Genomic DNA, 19,516 nt, shown 5'->3' with positions numbered 1-19,516 from the left:
GTGGTACCCTGAAACAATTACAATAGTAACATTGAAGGTCACTGATTACAAATCACCATAATAAATAAAAACTTCAACATTATTATGTACCATGCACCAAAAGATAACTCTAAATGTCAAATGTACCTAAATTCTATACCTAAAACTGTAAACCTAAGCAAAAGTTTCTTCCTTCTTTTTTGAGAGGGAGAGAGAGAGAAATGGAGATGGGGGAGGGGCAGAGAGAGAGGAAGAGAGAGACTCTTACAGGCTCCATGCCCAGTGCAGAGTCCAACTCGGGGCTCAATCTCACAACACTGAGATCATGACCTAAGCCGAAATCAAGAGTCAGACACTAAACCGACTGGGCCACGCAGGTGTCCATAGGCAAAAGTTTCTTAAGTGGCACACATAAAACATGAAGTAAATAAAAACCAAAATCCACAAATTAAGTTTCATAAAAATTGAACACTTTTGCAGTCAAAAGGACAATGTTATGTAAATACAACAAAAACACAATACTGAGTCAAATATTTTCAAAAATATATTTAACAAATGATATGCAAATCAGATATCTGCTAAACTACTTGCATTTTAATTAAATAAAAACATATTAAAAACTCAATTATAGTAAAGATATAATTTTTTGAGTATATGAAATATTTGAACGGAAACATTTAACAAATTTTATTATGCCATCCATCCTTGTGGTACACAAGCAACTACAATAAATCGGTAAAATCCGAATAAAATCTGTACTTCAGTTACTAGCATTATGCAAAATCAGTGTCCTCATTTTGATAATGTGCTATTATTTCTAAGATGTTATCACTAGGGAAAACTGAGTTAAAAGCACATAGGAACTATGTACAATTTTGCAAATTTCTTTAAGCCCTAAGTCATTTAAAAAATAAAGAAAAAGTGGGCAGTTTCTACATTTTCTCTTCCTAACTTCTCACCATTCCTTCAATTTGGGGATTTTTTTGATGGCTTCCTGAATGTTCCTTCAATTCATTTCAAAGTATAAAGTGTCTGGCAGAAATTATCCAGATACTTTACAGTATGATAAACTCTATGCACTTAATATTCTCTATTTTCAGACTTGACCAAGCCCCATTACCAAAGCATCAATTTTTGCTTCTATTAAGTCACTGTGTTTTGTATGAGGAAATGTTTTTGTTTTATTTTGTTTTAATTTTAGTTTTTTGCTTTTTATTAGTGCTGTTTTCAATTTTCTTTCACATTATTTCATTTCTTGGAATTCAAAATTTAAGTTTTTCTTTTTTTTTAACTCTACAGATAGACTAACATAATTTGGAAAGTAGAATACTCAGATTGATATTCAATTATGAGTAGATTAATAGAAATGATAAGCAGCAAGGTATAAAAGACTTTAGTCTTTTCATGCTTTACATAATTTTGAAAAGTAATGTGCATATTACAGTATAATACTGTGTTCACTCATTATATAATCATGAGAAGACTCTTTTCAGAATCATATGTAAATAAATCAATGCTTATAAATATACAACAGTATTCTAAATAAGATCCAATGATATTTTATGTTAGGAGAATCAATGAAGGGAGAAAAAATCTTATAAAAACCATTTAAATAATTTGAGCTTTTTAGAAGTTTTAAAAAAGTGGATGGAAGGAATATATCACTGTCTTAAGTATCTTTTTAATTCATATTTTGCATCATCAAAAACTTAAAGAAAGGGGGGGCACCTGGGTGGCTCAGTTGATTAAGCATCTGCCTTCGGCTCAGGTCATGATCCCAGGGTCCTGGGATCGAGCCCTGCATCGGGCTCCCTGCTCAGCAGGAAGCTTGCTTCTCCCTCTCCCGCTCCCCCTGCTTGTGTTGCCTCTCTCGCTGTCTCTCTCACTGTCAAATAAATAAATAAAATCTTAAAAAAAAAACTTAAAGAAAGGTAATACAGGTTTTATATAGTGTTTCTATTGTTACATCATGAAATGAAACCATGTTTTTAGGGATCAATACTAAAGGGTTTCTTACTAAATGTTTACCTACTTGCCAAATTTTTCTATGTCCCTATAGCTGGTATTAAAGGAAAAAAATCTTCCAATTACTCGGTGATAATTTTGAACCACCATGATATTCCTTTTCAAAGAAGATTAATAAAGGAGTCATTAAAAATTAAGAACCTAGATCATGTCATTTAGAATAAATCAATGATTTAAATATGTACAATTCTATCAATCCTTCAGCAGAGATCTGAATCCCAGAAATACAAAGAGAATATAGAAGCAACAAATGATGGAGGATATGTTACTAGAAAATTACTGACAGACAAGAGTAGTTTCATTGAGCATGGGTCATGCATGTATTGGTGGGAGATAATAATAAGAAATGAGTTTTCACTATGAATAGAAAACATTATTTTGTGTTCTAGTCACCCAAAAGACTGATAGAAATAGTAGCACTCACAGAGTATTCCAAAGGAGACCTCTGATTTTAGTCAACATATGCACTCTCTGGTTGTTGGGAGCTTTGCTAAAATGACCATTAGATTTGATTGTGTATTTCAATCGGTCTCCCTTACAATAAGTTTTAAGCTATGAAAGTCAGCACTGGTAAGGTTACCAACAGCCAAAGGATCAGTAGACAATATTCTGATGTCCAGCCCAGTGACACCAATTAAGAATTCTTAAGGGTAAAATGATATTGTCCTTCCAGATAGAAACTGTAGATAATATATGATGCTTAAGATGATGACCTGGGGTTTTCTCCAGAAAAACCTCTGAAATTAGCAATCAGTAATACTATACAATATCCTTAAGAAGAGTCCATGATTGTCTTCTAAGTGGATCATAGTGTTCTTGAAAGAATCAACTCTTATTTTCAGTTATCTGAAATTAAAATGTACAATTTACAAATTATTTTCATCTGTTTCCAGGGTAATTTCTATGTACATAAACTATCAAGAAAGATTTAAATAATATAAGTCTGTGATCATTATTTCTTGAGTCCTGTCTTGTTCCATGTTTTTAAAAGACCCCTGAATTCTGACTGAAGCCTCAAAGAGAATGATCATAACTGGATGTCAGAGCCCAAAGTACAGACATAAAGATCCCGGTGGCATAGTGAAGTCATGTCACAGCTGAACATTTCAAGGCCATAAAGAAAAATCGAAGGAGCAGGGTGTCAAAAATAACTGTCTAGCTTTAAATAAGGAAGGGATGAGTCAGGATGCACCAAACTCTCCCTTTATTGAGGTTAATATTTAATAGATAAGTTACATCTAATATATGTAGATGAGCCAATAATGCAATTATAAGGAAAAAGAAAGAAAAAAATATCAGAGGAAAGTCATAAAGGAAGACAATGAGGCTTATGCAAAGCCAGATTTAACCAATAGAATTTGAGATCATTAGCTAGCAGAAACTGGTGAAAGCAGCAGAGAAAAGTCTGGAGAGCTTTAAATTGATGAGGTAAAAGCAAGTGCATTTGAATCTATGAGAAAAAAGCAAGTAAAGGAGGAACCAGGAAATGTGGGGGGGGGGGCAGCACACAGGGCAGAAAGAATGTGACATCACAAAGCCCACTGGCTCAAAGCAATTACCAGCACTGTTTATCTACTTGGGAAGAAAAAGGTGAGACTCCTCCTTAGAGACTGGCCCATGTCTTCTTCACCAGATCCACATAAGTCCTAACTCAACCATTCCTGATTCTCAAAACAGTGAAGACAGGCTTCATGAACATGGAAGCCACTGAAGAAAGCCCAGCAGAGAACCAAAGCCTGGCTCAAGGCACCTCAGTCACGTTGAATAGTGACACTGGTGCAGATAAAGTTCTTGCATCACTAGAGGGTAAGAGGAAGTGGAAAGGGTACTTGCCAACTGAGTCAGTGAAAATCCTCCAAGCCTGGCTGTATGAACACCAGTTTAGGGCCTACCCTTCAGAAGCAGAGAAGCGAATGCTGTCCAAGCAGACTAATTTGTCTTTCCTGCAGATCTCTAACTGGTTTATCAATGACTGCAGACGTGTTCTTCCAGAAATGCTACAACAAGATGGAAATGACCCCAACCAGATCACCATGTACCACCAAAAAGTCAAGTCTGCTTATGTGACCCATGAGTAGAGCACAGATTCACCTATACAGGCCAGGTCAAGTCCCAGAGATCCAGACAAAACGCCGTGCCTGCCCCTGAGCCTCCTTCCAATGAGCCAAAAGTCAGGGGAGAAGCTGCTAGATTCAGAGTTGTCTCCAGGCCAGAAGCTCACCCCAAAGGCCCAGCCAAAAAAAAAGGTCAAGTTTTCTACTAGTGAACCCTTGCTTATGACATCTCCCAAACCTGTGTTAACAGAGGAGTACAAGGACTTCAGCAGCTTCCAGCTGCTGGTTGATGCAGCCATGCAAAAAGCTGCAGAACTGGAGCTACAGAAGAATCAAGAGCCCAATCCATGATATCCGAAGTCCCTAAAAATATTCAAGTAGTCAGTCCCGTGTCTACAGTGGTAGATCCATTTATGTTCCCCCAACTAATTCATAGTTTTACCTTTTATAGAGATATTTTTCTTTCTAGGAGTTTTAAAGAACGATCACTAGCTATTGGGACTCGATTCTGCTAGATATTTCAGTGTTTCCAAATGGACTTGTCATCATAATTAACACTAAAGTAGAGGTATCTTCTCTACTTCTACTTCCTCCTAGGTTTAAAGGCTTTAGACAATCAGACTAACACACCTGAGACTAGAAACAGTGCTAACACATCTTCAGAAGCCTTGCTATGGCTTTTCTAACCAGACTTTTTGGTCCTAGGACTGCTGCAGATACTGAATCACTAATTTTTCTCCCTCTCTCTAACTTTCCTTGTTGATTAGAATGAATAATGGAAAAGAAAGGCTCTATAAAAGATGACTATAACAGCACTGGCATCATTTTAATGTTGGAGTTTTTTGTGAAAATGTCAACTTTGTTTTCTTTTTATAGTTTATTGACAATCTTAAGGAGTAGCTAATTTATGTAGGGAGTAAGCATGAGAGTCAAAATACAGTGAATTCATAAACATGTTACAGATAAGGGTGCACTCTTATTTGGTGTACTAGTTAAAAGTATGCAGTAGAGTTAGGAAAATTCTGCCTGGTAATTTTCTGCTGTTAGTTGCAGTATAGTTTTAGAGAATACTTTTTTATTTATTTTTATTTTGTTTTGTTTTGTTTTTTGAAGGGCTTAAACAACAAATTTATTTTTCATGGTTCTGGAGCCTGGAAGTCCAACATCAAGACACCAACTTGATCACATTATTATGAGGGCTTCCTTCTTGGTTCATAGCCAGCACTTTGTATCCTTATATGATGAAAGAGACTAGACCTCCCTGGAACATCTTTTATAAAGGCATTCACCCCATTCATGAGGGCTCTACCCTTATGACCTAAGTCCCTTCCAAAGACTTAGCTCAAATACTATCATCTTTGGGATGATTTCAACACATGAATTTCAATATATGAATTTGGGAGGGACACAAAAATAACAGGAAATAGTTGTAATATATATATATATGTATATGTTAAATATAAAATATGTTAACATTTAAATATGTTAAATGTTAAATATCTACATATGTATTTAACATTTCAATTGCTGCTTATTGTCCTTAGGCTAAAATACAAATTTATTTTTAAACTTTTTTTTTTAATTTGAGTACAGTTGACACACAATGTTACATTAGTTTCAGGTTTACAATATAGTGCTTCAATTTCTTTATATGTTATGTTCACCATAAGTGTAGTTACCAACTGTTACCATGCAATACTATTACAACATCATTGATTATATTCCCTCTATGGTGCCTTTTATTCCATGACTTATTTATTTCATAACTGGAAGTCTGTATTCCCACTTCCCCTTACTCCTTTTGCCTATCACCCCTAACCTCTGGTAACCATCAGTGTGTTTTCTGTATTTATAGGCCTGATTCTGCTTTTTGTTTGTTTATTCATTTGTTATGTTTTTTAGAGTCCGCATATGAGTGAGATCATGTGGTACTTATCTTTCTCAGTCTTACTTTACTTAACATAATACTCTCTATGTCCATCAATGTTGCAAGTGACAAAATCTTATTCTTTTTCATGGTATCCATTATGTCTACTGAAGGACACTTAGGCTGCTGCCATATCTTGGCTATTGTAAATAATGCTGAAATAAACATAGGTGTGCATATATCTTTTTGAATTAGTGTTTTCATGTTTGTTGGGTATATACCCAGTAGTGAAGTTACTGGATCATATGGTGTTTCTATTTGTAATTTTTGAGGCAACTCCATACTGTTTTTCACAGTGGTTGTACCCATTTACATTCCTACCAATAGTGCATGAGGATTACTTTTTCTCCACATCTCACCAACACTTGTTATTTCTGTTTCTTTTTCTTTTTCTTTTCTTTTTTTTGCCATTCTGACAGATGTAATATGATGTCTCAATGTGGTTTTCATTTGCATTTCCATGATAATCTGTGATGTTGAGCATCTTTTCATGTTTGTTAGCCATCTATATGTATTCTTTAGAAAAAAATGTCTATTCAAGTCCTCTGCCCATTTTTTAATCAGGTTGTTTGTTTTCTTGGTGTTGAGTTGTGTATGTTCTTTATACATCTTGGATATTAACTCCTTATTGGATATATCATTCACAAATATCTTCTCTCATTCCATAGGTTGCCTTTTTGTTTTGTTGATGGTTTCCTTCACAATACAAAATATTTTTATTTTGATGTAGTTTCTATACTTTATTTTTGCTTTTGTTTACCTTGCCCTAGGAGACACATCTAAAAAATGTCACTATGGCTAATGTCAAATAAATCACTACTTGTATTCTTTTCTATGATTTCCATGGTTTAATGTCTCTCATTTAGGTCTTTAATCCATTTGGAGATTATTTTTGTGTATGGTGCTACAAAGTGATCCAGTTTCATTATTTTGCATGTAGCACTACAGTTTTCCCAGCACCATTTGTTGACGAAACTAACTTTACCATATTGTATGGTCTTATGTCCTTTATCATAGATTAACCATATATGTGCAGGTTTATTTCTCAACTCTCTATTCAGTTCTATTGATCTACATGTCTATTTTTGTTTTGATTAGTGGTATATCTTGAAACCTGAAATTGTGATACCTCCAGCTTTGTTCTTTCCCAAGATTGCTCTGGTGGTTCAAAGTCTTTTGTGTCCCCTTACAAATTTCAGTATTACTTGAGCTAGTTCTGTGAAAACTGTTGTTGGTATTTAATAGGGATTTCTTTGAATCTGTAGATTGCTTTGGGTAGTATGGACATTTTAACAATATTCTTCCAATCATAATTTTGAATCCATAATTCAAAAAATGAGTATCTTTTCATTTGTTTGTGCTGTCTTCAGTTCCTCTCATTAATGTTTTATAGTTTTAAGAATACAAGTCTTTCACCTTCTTGATGATGTTTATTCCTAGGTATTTTATTCCTTTTGGTGCAACTGTAAAGAAAATTTTTTTCTTAAATTCATTTTCTGCTACTTTATTATTAGTGTATAGAATCACTACCAATATATTCCCTATCTCTTTATTGAATATCTCACTGAGTTCCTGTCTTTTCTCCAGCCTCGTGAGCATAATTACACTCATCACTTCAAATTCTTTACCAGGCATATTGCTTATCTCTATTTCATTTACTTTTTTTTTTTGAGGTATTTTCCTTTTCTTGGTGAATATTTCTGTCTCCTCATTTTGCTTGACTTTCTGTGTTTGTTTCTATGGGTTAGGTGGAACAGCTGCTTCTCCTAAACTTGAATGAATGGTTTTGTGTATGGTCATCCCCTAGGTAAACTCTGTGTGCTTAGTGACTTTTGCTGGCTGGAGTTGTGTCTGGCATGAGCTGGGTATCCTGGGGCTTTCCACACAGTGGGTACACTGGAAGGAGAGCTAAAACTTAAATGATCATAGGTTGATATGGTTCCTGGGCTCTTCACACGTTAGGTGGCCTGACAGGACAGTTAAAGCTGAAGTGGAAGTAAGCTGGGTTATCCAGACACTATAATGGAGAGAGTATCCTGGCAGGGCAGCTGGAGTTGAGGCAGGGAGTGGGTTTGGAAGTCTCAGTGTTTTCCATGCAGAAGGCACCTTGGCAGGACAGTTAAAATTAAAGTGGGTGCAGGTTAGGAGGTCCTGTGGTTCTTCATTCTAAGGGTACCTGGCAGGACAGCTAAAGCTGAACTAAGTACATGCTGGGGGATCTTGGAGTGCTCCCTGATAAGGATGCCCTAGCAGAGTATCTGGAGCTAAGGTGGTGTGTGGATTGGGAAGTTCTGGGTCTCTCCACATAGAGCTCCCTGGCAGGACACCTGAAGCTAACCTGGGTACAAGCTGGGGGATCCTGTGGCTTTTCCAAAGTGAACACCTTGGCATGACAGCTAAAGCTGAAGTGGACACAGGCTGGTGTGTCCTGGGGTTCTATGGGCTGAGGGCACCCTGGCAGGACAGCTGAAGCTGAGGTGGGTACAAGCCACGGTACCCCAGGGTACTCTATGGAGGGAGACTTCTAGTGGGGTAGCTGGCTCTGAGGTAGTGTGTGAGCCACGAGGTCCCTGGCTCTCCCTAGAAGGATAACTGAAACTGAAATAGGTGCAAGCTGAAGTGTCCCAGGGCTCTACACACAGAAGGAATCTAAGCAGGATAGCTAAAACTGAAGTATGTATAAACTGGGGTGTTCCAAGACTCTCCACACAGAAGGTAACCTAAAGGGGTGACTGGAGCCAAGGTGGGTTACAGACCAGGAGGTCCTGGGGCATTCTGTGCAGGGGGCATCCTGGCAAGACACCTAAATCTCAAGTGGGCATGGGCCAGTGTGGTCTCTGGGTTGTCTGTGTAAATGTGTCTTAGCAAGACAGCTGAAGCTGAAGTAGGTGCAAACCAGGGTTTCCCAGGGTGCTCACTACAGTGGGTGCCCTCTCTGCATGACTGAAGCTGTGGCTCTGTGTTTCTGGGGTGTTCTACATCGGGTGCACCCTGGTGGGGTAGCAGGATCTGAAGCAAACATAAGCCTGGAAGGTACAAGAACATTTAGTACTGGGATACTCTAGCAAGTCACCTGAAGCCAAAGGGGCATAGGCAGGGAATGTTTTGGGATGCTTCACACCTGTGTCAGGTACAAAGGCAAGAACTATACTGAATGCTAACCAGAGGTGTCTTGGTGTGCACCACCCTGTGGCCACCTTGGTGGGATCACTGGGGCTAGTGTGTGCTAGGGGCCCAGGGCTTACTGAGGTTGCAGGCCAGTTAGGGCACCAAGATGGTGCAGTGGTCTGTGCTTTTAAGTTAGAAGGGGAGCATAGACCATGTCCATCACTCCTTCCTTCCCAGAGAGCATTCCAGTAGTCCCTTGCCATTTTGTGGAGTTCTAGGACTAGATCTTTTATATGTTAGTTGCTCTTTTAGACAAGGGCTTTTTTTTTTTTTTTTTTTTTTTTTTCTGTGCTGAAGCATGTCTGGGGCTGGTGTGGGTTAGGGGACCTGAGGCTTGCTGAAGTGGCAAGGTGGCTATGGCACTGGACCTTGCTCTGGTCTGTACTTTCAAGATTGAGGGGAAGTATAAATCATGTGGCTTTCCATTTCCTCTGGCCCAGAGAGAGTTCCAGCAACTCCTCCACCATTTGGTAAAGTTCTAGGGCTGGCTCTTTTATAAACTAGTTGAATTTTTAAATGATGGCTTTTTTTTTCTGTGCCCAAAGACAAATGAATCTGCTCTGTGTCCCTCAGTACTATCCTCCTCCTGCAGTTCACAGTATCAGGAATGGGGAATCCCTTTGTTACCATGTCTCTATCTCTCTTTTGTTGTCTTTGAAGTTCACTCTATCTTTTATTGCACAGAAGGTGTTTAATAAAACCAGTTTTTCTTCAGAAGGAATTGCTTTATAAGTAGGTGTGATCTGATGTGTTCCATGGGAGAAATGAGTTCAGGCTCTTCTTATGTTACCATCTTGGATGGGAACTGAGAAAATTTTTTCATCCATTTTGATTCTTAGCATCAGAAGAAAAAAGAAAAATAATAAAAAAGGCAGAAAAACTGACCAAAAATTCCCCAGAAGAAACAGAACTAGAGAAAGATAATTTTAAAAATAAGAAAAAATAAGGAAAAGAAGAACAACTTTTAAAAATATTTATGTTTATTAAATGTTTGGATTGGTAAAGATGGAAGTGAGAATGACAACTTCAGGCAGCTCCCACTTGGAAATAATTCTGTTCTCCTGTAGAGATAGCTCTTTCCACGGCCTCAAGTACAGGCAGATTTCAATAGGAACAGAAAGCTTTTTGTCTAGATAGCTGTAATTTAGCTACTCTGATTTTAGGGAGCTAAACAGGAGAAATATGAGGCTAGAAATTAGACTCTAGCTCCAGTTACTGCTCCTGCCCTGATGTGAAATAGATCATGTTCTACTTCTTGGCCTGATTTTTTATATAACTATCCACTGGAAATGTTCAATACAAGGTGCTTTATCTTCTTTAAACATCTTAAAAATGATAATCACAGCTTATTATTCTGGATATTATAATTTTGCATTTCACCATGAAAGAAATAGGCCCATATTCCGAAACTGTTATTTTTGAAAGACTAAAGTAAATTGAAATTTATAAAGTATACATGGATCCAGGAGGGATTTAAAAGGAAGAAGGGCAAAAATATTAGTTATATCCTTACTGGGGAGGTCTCCAGAACATGCAGCGGAGCTCCCATACTTTTACTTTTATAGTCGTTTGGGCTATTTTCTTTGTAGGGAGGCATAGGCGGCTCTTATTCAGGGAAAGGAAACTTGTTATCTGGGTGGGAAGATGTCTAGGCTGAATCTATTTGAGTCCTCTTACTTTGTCTTCTAACTTTTGTGTCTGAGGAGTTTTGGGACTACTCAGGCTTTACTCTGGCTCATTGGAAAATTAACTATTATTACAACTTTGCTGCTGGGATCTGGAAAAGGAAGTTTCTTCTTGTCTAACCTATTCTACCTTATCTCTGAGGCTGAGTCCAATTGGATTATTGTGAAATAATTACTGTAGAACACGTTCTAGGGGCGCCTGGGTGGCTCAGTTGGTTAGGCGACTGCCTTCAGCTCAGGTCATGATCCTGGAGTCCCTGGATCAAGTCCCACATCGGGATCCCTGCTCGGCAGGGAGTCTGCTTCTCCCTCTGACCCTCCCCCCTTTCATGTGCTCTCTCTCTCCTTCTCTCTCTCTCAAATAAATAAATAAAATCTTAAAAAAAAGAACACGTTCTAAGGGGAATATATTGGGATGACAGTGGTATTATTTCATTTCCATGATGCACTTTTTCTTAAGTTGTATTTATTTATTTTAGAGAGAGTGCATGCTTGTATGAGCATGAGCAGGGGAAGAGGCAGAGGGAGAGGGAGAGGGACAGGGAGAGGGAGAGAATATCAAGCAGAGTCCCCACTGAGCCCGACATAGGGCTCCACCTCAGGACCCTAAGGTCATGACCTGAGCCAAAATCAAGAGTCAGACGCTTAACCAAATGAGCTACCCAGGCACCCGCCCCCATGGTGCACTTTGTAATGGATTTTATGCTATAGTGGTGGTGTAGTTTTCATTTCATTATGTGGGAAGAATGTAGGGGGGGAATGTTCTTTGGTTTCTGCCATGGTTTTGTTGTGTTACAAACATGGAGAAATAGTTTTTCAGTTAAAAAAAACATAGGAAAGAACTTTTATTTTTGAAGTTTTGTCAAATAAATATTTATTTTAACAAAAATGTATGACACTATCATTCCTCCAAACTTTACTCTGCACTTGCAACTTCTCTAATCTTATTTTTTTACTGGAGTAAAGTTTAGAAAGCTTTAATCCATTACACTCTCTGGAGAGAAATGGAAATTTTTTTTAAAGAAACTGCATTTTATAAACCTAACCACCAATTGTTGATGTTAAGAACTATGTAGAACCTGACAAAGAAAGTAATCAGTTTGGACACCATGTTTTTGTAGAAACAAAAGGGTGAAAATAGCATTGAGAAAATAACTTGATTGAGCTTTTTCTTGGAAAAGAGATTTCTATTTATATCAGAAAAATGAGGGAAGTACAGAGGAGAAAGATTTAGGATAAATGAGACATCCATAGTGGTGGTTCTAACAAGGAGTAGTTCATAATTGGTTTTGAATAAAATTGCTCTGTTTAGTATTTCTCTCTCGTCTCCAGTGGTGTATAGACTCATCAATGTGTATTCCATGAACCTTATATTAAAAGTAATTTTTACTAATTAATATCACATTAATGTGTCTTAATCCTCTGGTACAGGAGCACATTTATAAGCAGTTTAGTCAAAAGGGATATCTTCACACTTGTGTTCTTTCATATCTCTCAAGAGTACAACCTGCAATAACAGGGATTTTCCTTTAGCTTATTTATTTATAAAGTCTAGAATATCTTGCACATTTTTTATAATGTGTTCTAATATATGCAGTCTATCTCTTTGAAAATATAACATGGGAGTGAAATTCTCCTGGATATGATTCAGTGATGACTAAGACAAATAATATATTAAATCTATATGCTAATCTCTCCAGCCAGCAAAGGTATACTTTATGTACCATGATTAAGCCATTCCAGTAATTTTCCTTTAAGTCGCTTCCTTAAAGCATCTATTATTGGTTTTCAAATATTTCCTAATACTTACAGTTGATTGATATTACCTGTTACGTGTGTTTTGTCTGTCATATTTTAAGGACCTAGACACTTGTATCATTTTTTTTTCCTGAAAAATGCTTCTTCATTTATGTGTTTATTGTTAAAAATGTGTGCTATACCTTTTGGCTTTTTTAGTTCATTATGCTGAAATAAGGACACTAAGAGCAAGGTAAGCATGGATTTACCCACCAAATCCCAGAATGTTAGAAAATAGTCACATATTTTAGAGCAAGTAAAAAGGAAATTGCTAGAAGATCAAATAATGTGGTTTTTCACCTAAGAAAGTATATAATTTAATTATAGTCAACTTTAAAAGTAGTTATGGATGATTACTTGATGGTTTTAGAACCCCAAGAATTGGTACACCCTAAAACATAATCTAAATGGACTTCAAAAGTCATAAATAGCAAGGAAAGCCAAGATCAATTTTAAAGGAAAGGTAACCTTTACTGGTAGAAATCATTAAAGATGAAATCATGAGGCCAACTATGGCCTTTCACAGTACATTTTTTGCTATTACATGTATAGGCAGAATGCCAGGCTGGAGAGTCTATAAGCCTAATTATGAATAGCTCTTAATGCTTTCTATAAAATGGAAATTGGAAGTATTATAAACATATTTTAGAACAATGATACTGGTGACATTTGGAGCTTGTAAGTTTTTATTCTATTATGTGAAAAAGACAATAACAACGGGTGGCCAATGTTTTTTTACTAGATATTCTAAAATTTGTTACCTACAATTCCTTGTTATACTGATGTATAACAAATGATTGCTTTTTATGGGATATTTACTCATATATAAAAGAGATTTCAGATACTAAAATTCTGCTTCACACTGTAATGTGATAAATTTTTATGATGTATTGTTTTTAGTTGTTATTACTATCCTTTAGAAAATGCAAAAGTTTTCCTTTTTATTACAAGGTTAGCCTAAAGATTCCTAAAGTTCTCCCTTTAGCTATTGAAGATATGATATAGAAAAAAATGGATAAGAATTTATTAAAATCAGTGATAAATTTTATTAAATATATCAAATAATAAAAATATCCTTTGTGCATGCTAACGTAAATTAAATATAAGCCCTTACATGAACATTAATTGTCAATTATGTCATTATATAAACTTTATTTTCCCTTAAAGATATTTTGTTTTCTGAATTTTCATTATCATTAATTTATCATTAACTTCTGCACAATATACTTAATGAAACATTGAAGAAAATAAGAATCTAAAATTAAAATTACACAACCAGAATGTTTTATTAAATTAGAGTAGCATTCAAAATTATGAATTGATAGACTTTTAATAGAAACGTCTGAGGTGATGTTAGATAGAAATCCTCTAAATCTTATTTGACAACCACATGTTAAGTAGTTTACTAAACAAAAGGTCAATGATGTCATGTTTGAATGATGTCAGGTGTGTGTGTTAGAGAAAGAGAGAGGGAGAATCCAAGAAGAGGACAAACTCTACTTCCAAGTTAACACAAAGTATTAGCAGAGACTTCCCCGAGAAATAATTTCATTTCATAAGATTCCCATAGATTTTTACAGCCCTTAGGTATTTCATAAAAATCTTACAGAAGAATTTGACCATTAATAAGGAAAATGATTGCAAGGATTCAAGCCAAATATATCTAGATTTTGAAGTACCAAGGAACTCTAAAAAGCTGTCATAAACATATATGGACCTCAGAACATAATCTAAAAGTTACTTTTCCCATGTAAACACTACATGGTTTTAAAAGAAAATGGTCATAATTTTATTTGATCAAGTGACTGATCAACTGAATATAAGAAACTGGGAATTAACTTAAGATGTTAGCCATAACATAGACAAAGTATTAAATACATTAAATCAAACATTGTGTAGAATAATTTAAGGAAATTGTTTAACTTTCCAGGAAAACTATGAAATTTAATTATGTGCTCATAAATATGTGCCACTGGTAAGTCTTGCCTCTATTTCAGACTTAAATATAATGATACCTAAAGTCAGACATGGTTCATCCTTCCCTGCCATACCTATATTAAAATAATAGTGGAATTCATAATCATGCAGGTAATGAAATAGGTGGCCTATAAATCTTAGCTGCTTTCAGCTAACAAAGCTGAGGCTCTTCCCCTCTACTGTCCATCAAAGTTACTGCTATTCCAACTTTTTTTTAGTCATTGGGATTATAGTACATAATGATATTTTTGCCATAAAACAAAACCTCATGATTTGTCAAAGTAACAACAACAGAGTTTCATTGTTAAAATTATCTTTTGTGAACATATAGCCTGTGTTTGAATGCATAACATGTGCAGCACTGAATGTATCACCTATCACAACAGTTTTTCAGGCTAGATAAATTATATCCCTCAGTTGGGTAGTACAAAGGTAATTCTGTTGCCATTTTTTGTGCCAAAGAGCTACTGCTGTGACAGGGTACATTGTCAATAATGTGTGTTGATATGATACCCATTTTCTTATCTCTCTACAGAAATTACATCCCTACAAAGTTTGTGATATTCCAATATAAAGGCTTTGCCAGATCTAGAAATTTCAGTACAAATAAAAGCACAATTCCAAATTAGAGTTGGATACCACCACCCTCATTAGAGTCAGATTTTATAAATGTACCCTAATTCTTATAACCACACCATGCAGAAATTTGGAGTAGAAATTTTTTTAAAGCCTCAAGTCTCAAGATGAAGAAAAACTTTTTAAATATATTAGACAATGAATAAATATATTGAGAATTATTTTTTTCTTGCATTTTCGTGGTCTACAATTTAAAAATTCCATTGTTCAGCTGTGAACTGTTTTCTGGAGAACAAAGGAAAAAACAATAACCAAGTAATTCTTTACTGCTATTAGGTTATATATTAGGCCACACAAGCATGGAGATATAATTATGCTATGATCCAGCAATTACACTACTAGGTATTTACCCAAAAGATACTAAAATACTGACTCAAAGGGATACATGCACCCCAATGTTTATAGCAATATTATCAACATTAGCCAAATTATGGAAACATCCCAAATGTTCATTGATAAACGGATAGAGAAGATGGGAGATATATATAGGAATATTATACAGCCATAAAGAAGAATGAAATCTTGGACTTGCAATGACAGGGATGAAGCTAGAAAGTATTATGCTATGTGAAATAATTCAGTCAGAGAAAGATAAATACCGGGACACTTGGGTAGCTCAGTTGGTTAAGTGTCTGCTTTTGGCTCAGGTCATGATCTCAGGGTCCTGGAAATAAGTCCCACATTGGGCTCCTTGTTCAGCAGACAGCCTGCTTCTCCCTATGTCTGCCACTCCCCCTGCTCATGTTCTATCTCTCTGACAAATAAGTAAATAAAAACTTTAAAAAAAGAAAAAAAAAGAAAGACAAATACCATATGATTTCACTCAAAGGTAGAATTTCAGAAACAAAACAAATGAACATAGTGGGGGAAAAGGAGGCAAACCAACAAACAGACTCTTAACTTCTTAACTATAAAAAACAAACTGATAGTTATTGGAGAGGAGTTGGGTGGTGGGATGGGTTAAAGGGGTGATGGGTATTAAGGAGGGCACTTGTGATGAGCACTGGATGTTGTATACAAGTGATGAATCACTAACTTCTACATCTGAAACACTATTAAACTGTATGTTAACTAACTGGAAATTAAATAAAATTTTAGAGGAAAAAAAATCAACAGACTTAGCTCTGAAAGAGCCAGAGGGAATAAGAAACTGAGCCCCCACTTTTAATGAGACAGCATTACAAACAACCTAGCACTACTCTATACAGTAGAGAAGCAACAGTTTGAAAAATGCCTGGAGTATACATGAATATTTATTTACTAATCTCAGAATGTGCATTGGAGGGACAGGGACCTTTAGGAGACTTCTCCAAGAGCCAACTCCAAAGAGTCGGCAGGCAACGTTTTCCCCTCCTTCACCCAGCCTAAATAGCCAGACTCTTGCAGGAACTAGCATGAACAATATCCACTTACCTTGCTAATACCACTTGTTTTGCCTAGGGATTTTCCTGTAGATCCACCCCATCTAACATGCCGCATTTAGCTGGTATTCTCCAAAGTGGCTCCTGCCACTTCACATCTTGCAAGAATCCCCAGCAGGGACCACCACCACTCCAAAATGACTCCTGGACTAGGAGAGGATAAGATAACCACACACACCAGTGCACTCACAGTCCCAGCAGCTAAACCTTATAACTGGCAGTGCAGAGAGAGTGCCCTCCTAATCAGTGCATCTGCAGCTCTAGCAGACAGACTTCGGGCAGGCATCTGATCTGAAAGCTGGCCTTGTCCACCAACAAAAGCCTCCCAGGAAACAAAACAGGAAGAACATCATGCAGTTTGGTGCAACTGCAGCACCAGCAGAAGGGCTGACAGCAAGCAGATGACCTGACTACTGACACAACCAAACTACAAGTTCAGGGTTGCCCCACTGGCCCCTTAATAACCCAAGAATAAAACACTGCCTATAACATACATTGTGGGACATTGCACCTAACTGAACTGAAGGTAAACATGTCTCAGCAACAACAGTAGGGTGCATGACACCCACATAGAAGACACCTCTGAAATGCCTGGTCCTTTTGAACAGGGGGCATTACACTACAGAGCACAACAGGACCTCTTCTTCATAAAGCCACTACTTTCAAGGAGCACTTGTGTGGCTCAGTCAGTTGAACATCCAGCCCTTAATCTCAGCTTAGGTCTTGATCTCAAGGTCATGGGTTCAGGTCCCACATTGGGCTCCATTCTTGGTATGGAGGCTACTTTAATTAAAAAGCCACTACTTTCAAGATCAGGAGATTTTGCTGACTTTCTTAATACGTAGAAACAAACTCAGAAATTTAGTCAAAATGAAACAGAGGAATATGTCCCAAATGAAAGAACAGGATAAAACCACACATGCAAAAAGAGCTCAAGAAAATGAAGATAAGCAATATATCTGATAAAGAATTCAAATTTATCACTTATAGTAGTCATAATCTCAGTGAGACCTTCAACAAAGAGATAGAAAATATTTAAAAAATCAGATGAAGAACTCAATAACTGAAATTAAAAATAAATGAGAGAGAATCAGGCCAATCAGAAGAATGGTTCAGTGGGCTGAAAGACAGAGTGATGGAAAGCAACCAAGCTGAACAGCAGAAAGAATGATAAAAAATGATAAAAGGTTAAGGGAACTCAGTGACACCATCAACCGTAATAGCAGTTGCATATTAGGGATACCAGAAGGAGAAGACAGAAAAGGAGGCAGGAAATTTATTTGAAGAAATAATAGCTTAAAATGTCCCTAATCTGAGAAAGGAAACAGTTATCCAGATTGAGGAGGTACAGAAAGCCCCCACCAAAATCAACCCAAGAATTCCACACCAAACACACAATAATTAAAATGGCAAAAAGTAGTGATAAAAAGAGAATTTTAAAGGTAGCAAGAAAAAAAGAAAAGAAAAGAAAAGAAAACATTTACATACAAGGGAAACCTAATAATGCTATAAGCTCATTTTTCAGTGCAAATATTGCAGGCCAGAAGGTAGAGGAAGATATATTCAAAGTATTGAAAAAAAACAAAAAACAAACAAAAACAACAACAAAAAAAAACTGCAACCAAGAATATTGGGCTTGGAAAGATTATCATTCAGAATAGGAGAGAAAAGAATTTCTCAGACAAACAAAAGTTAAAGGAGTTAATCACTATTAATCCAGCCTTACAATAAATGTTAAAGGGAATTCTTTGAGTGGAAAGAAAAAGACATAATCAGGAGTAAGAAAAGTGTGAAAGGAAAAAAATCGAGTCACAGAAAAATACAAACATAATAAAAGTAGTTGATTAATCACTTATAAGCCAGTATGGAGGTTAAAACAAAAGCAGTAAAATAAATTATATCCATAAAAATCAGTCAAGATAAACACATAATAAAAAGATGTGAAATATGACATCATATACATATAACGTGGGGAGAGTAAAAATTTAGTGCTTTTAGAATAGCTTCAAACTTAAGGGACCATCAACTTCATGTAGACTGCTAAATGCATAAAATATTATATATGAACTTCATGGTAGTCATAAATCAAAAAACTGTAATGCCTTTATCAAAGGGGATGGGCTAGATGAGCGATGGGTATTAAGGAGGGCACTTGCAATGATGAGCACTGAGTGTTGTATGTAAGTGATGAATCACTGAATTCTACTTCAGAAACCAATATTGCACTGTATGTTAACTACATAAAATTTAAATTGATAGTAATAATAATAAAATTAATTAATTAATTTAAAAAGAAAGCCTCTGATACCTGGGGTTAGAAGAGCTGGGAAAAAAGTGTAATGCATATACACACAAAAATATTAGAAAGGAATTCAAACATATCAATAATGGAAACCATCAAAGCACAAAGAAAGAGAGAAAGAGAAGAAGAAAGAAACAGAAAAATTACAAAAATGACAAGTAAAAAAATGGCAATAAGTACATTTACTGTTAAGTACTTTGACTATAAGTGGACTAAGTGTTCCAATCAAAAAACATAAGATGACTGAATGGACACAAATATAAAACTTACCAATATACTGCCTACAGGAGACTCATTTCAAACCTAAAGACACATGCAGATTGAAAGTAAAAGGATGGAAAAACATTTATCATGGAAATGGAAGCCAAAGGAAAGCTGAGGTAGCAATACTTACACTGGACAATATAAACTTAAAAAAAAAAAGATTGTAACAAGAGACAAATAAAGACACTATATAATGATAAAGGAAACTATCAGACAAGAGGATATAACAATTCCAAGTATTTATGCACCCAACATGGGAGCACCTAAATACATAAAGCAAC

General features: G+C 36.1%; 1 protein-coding gene across 1 annotated transcript; it reads left to right on the top strand.

Moving 5' to 3' along the window:
* The first annotated feature begins 3,701 nt into the window (after positions 1–3,701).
* On the top strand, positions 3,702–4,409 carry TGIF2LX (TGFB induced factor homeobox 2 like X-linked). Its single transcript, XM_028101520.2, is given in 1 exon segment — positions 3,702–4,409. A coding segment is annotated over 1 exon segment (708 nt).
* Positions 4,410–19,516: the final 15,107 nt, after the last annotated feature.

Source organism: Eumetopias jubatus, unplaced genomic scaffold (assembly GCF_037043125.1).
Source record: "Eumetopias jubatus isolate StellerSeaLion01/CBP00866 unplaced genomic scaffold, mEumJub1_p1.0 scaffold_11, whole genome shotgun sequence".
In the NCBI taxonomy this organism is placed as follows: domain Eukaryota; kingdom Metazoa; phylum Chordata; class Mammalia; order Carnivora; family Otariidae; genus Eumetopias; species Eumetopias jubatus.
The sequence above is the reverse complement of the archived record's forward strand: the minus strand, read 5'-3'. Positions and strand labels throughout refer to the sequence as shown.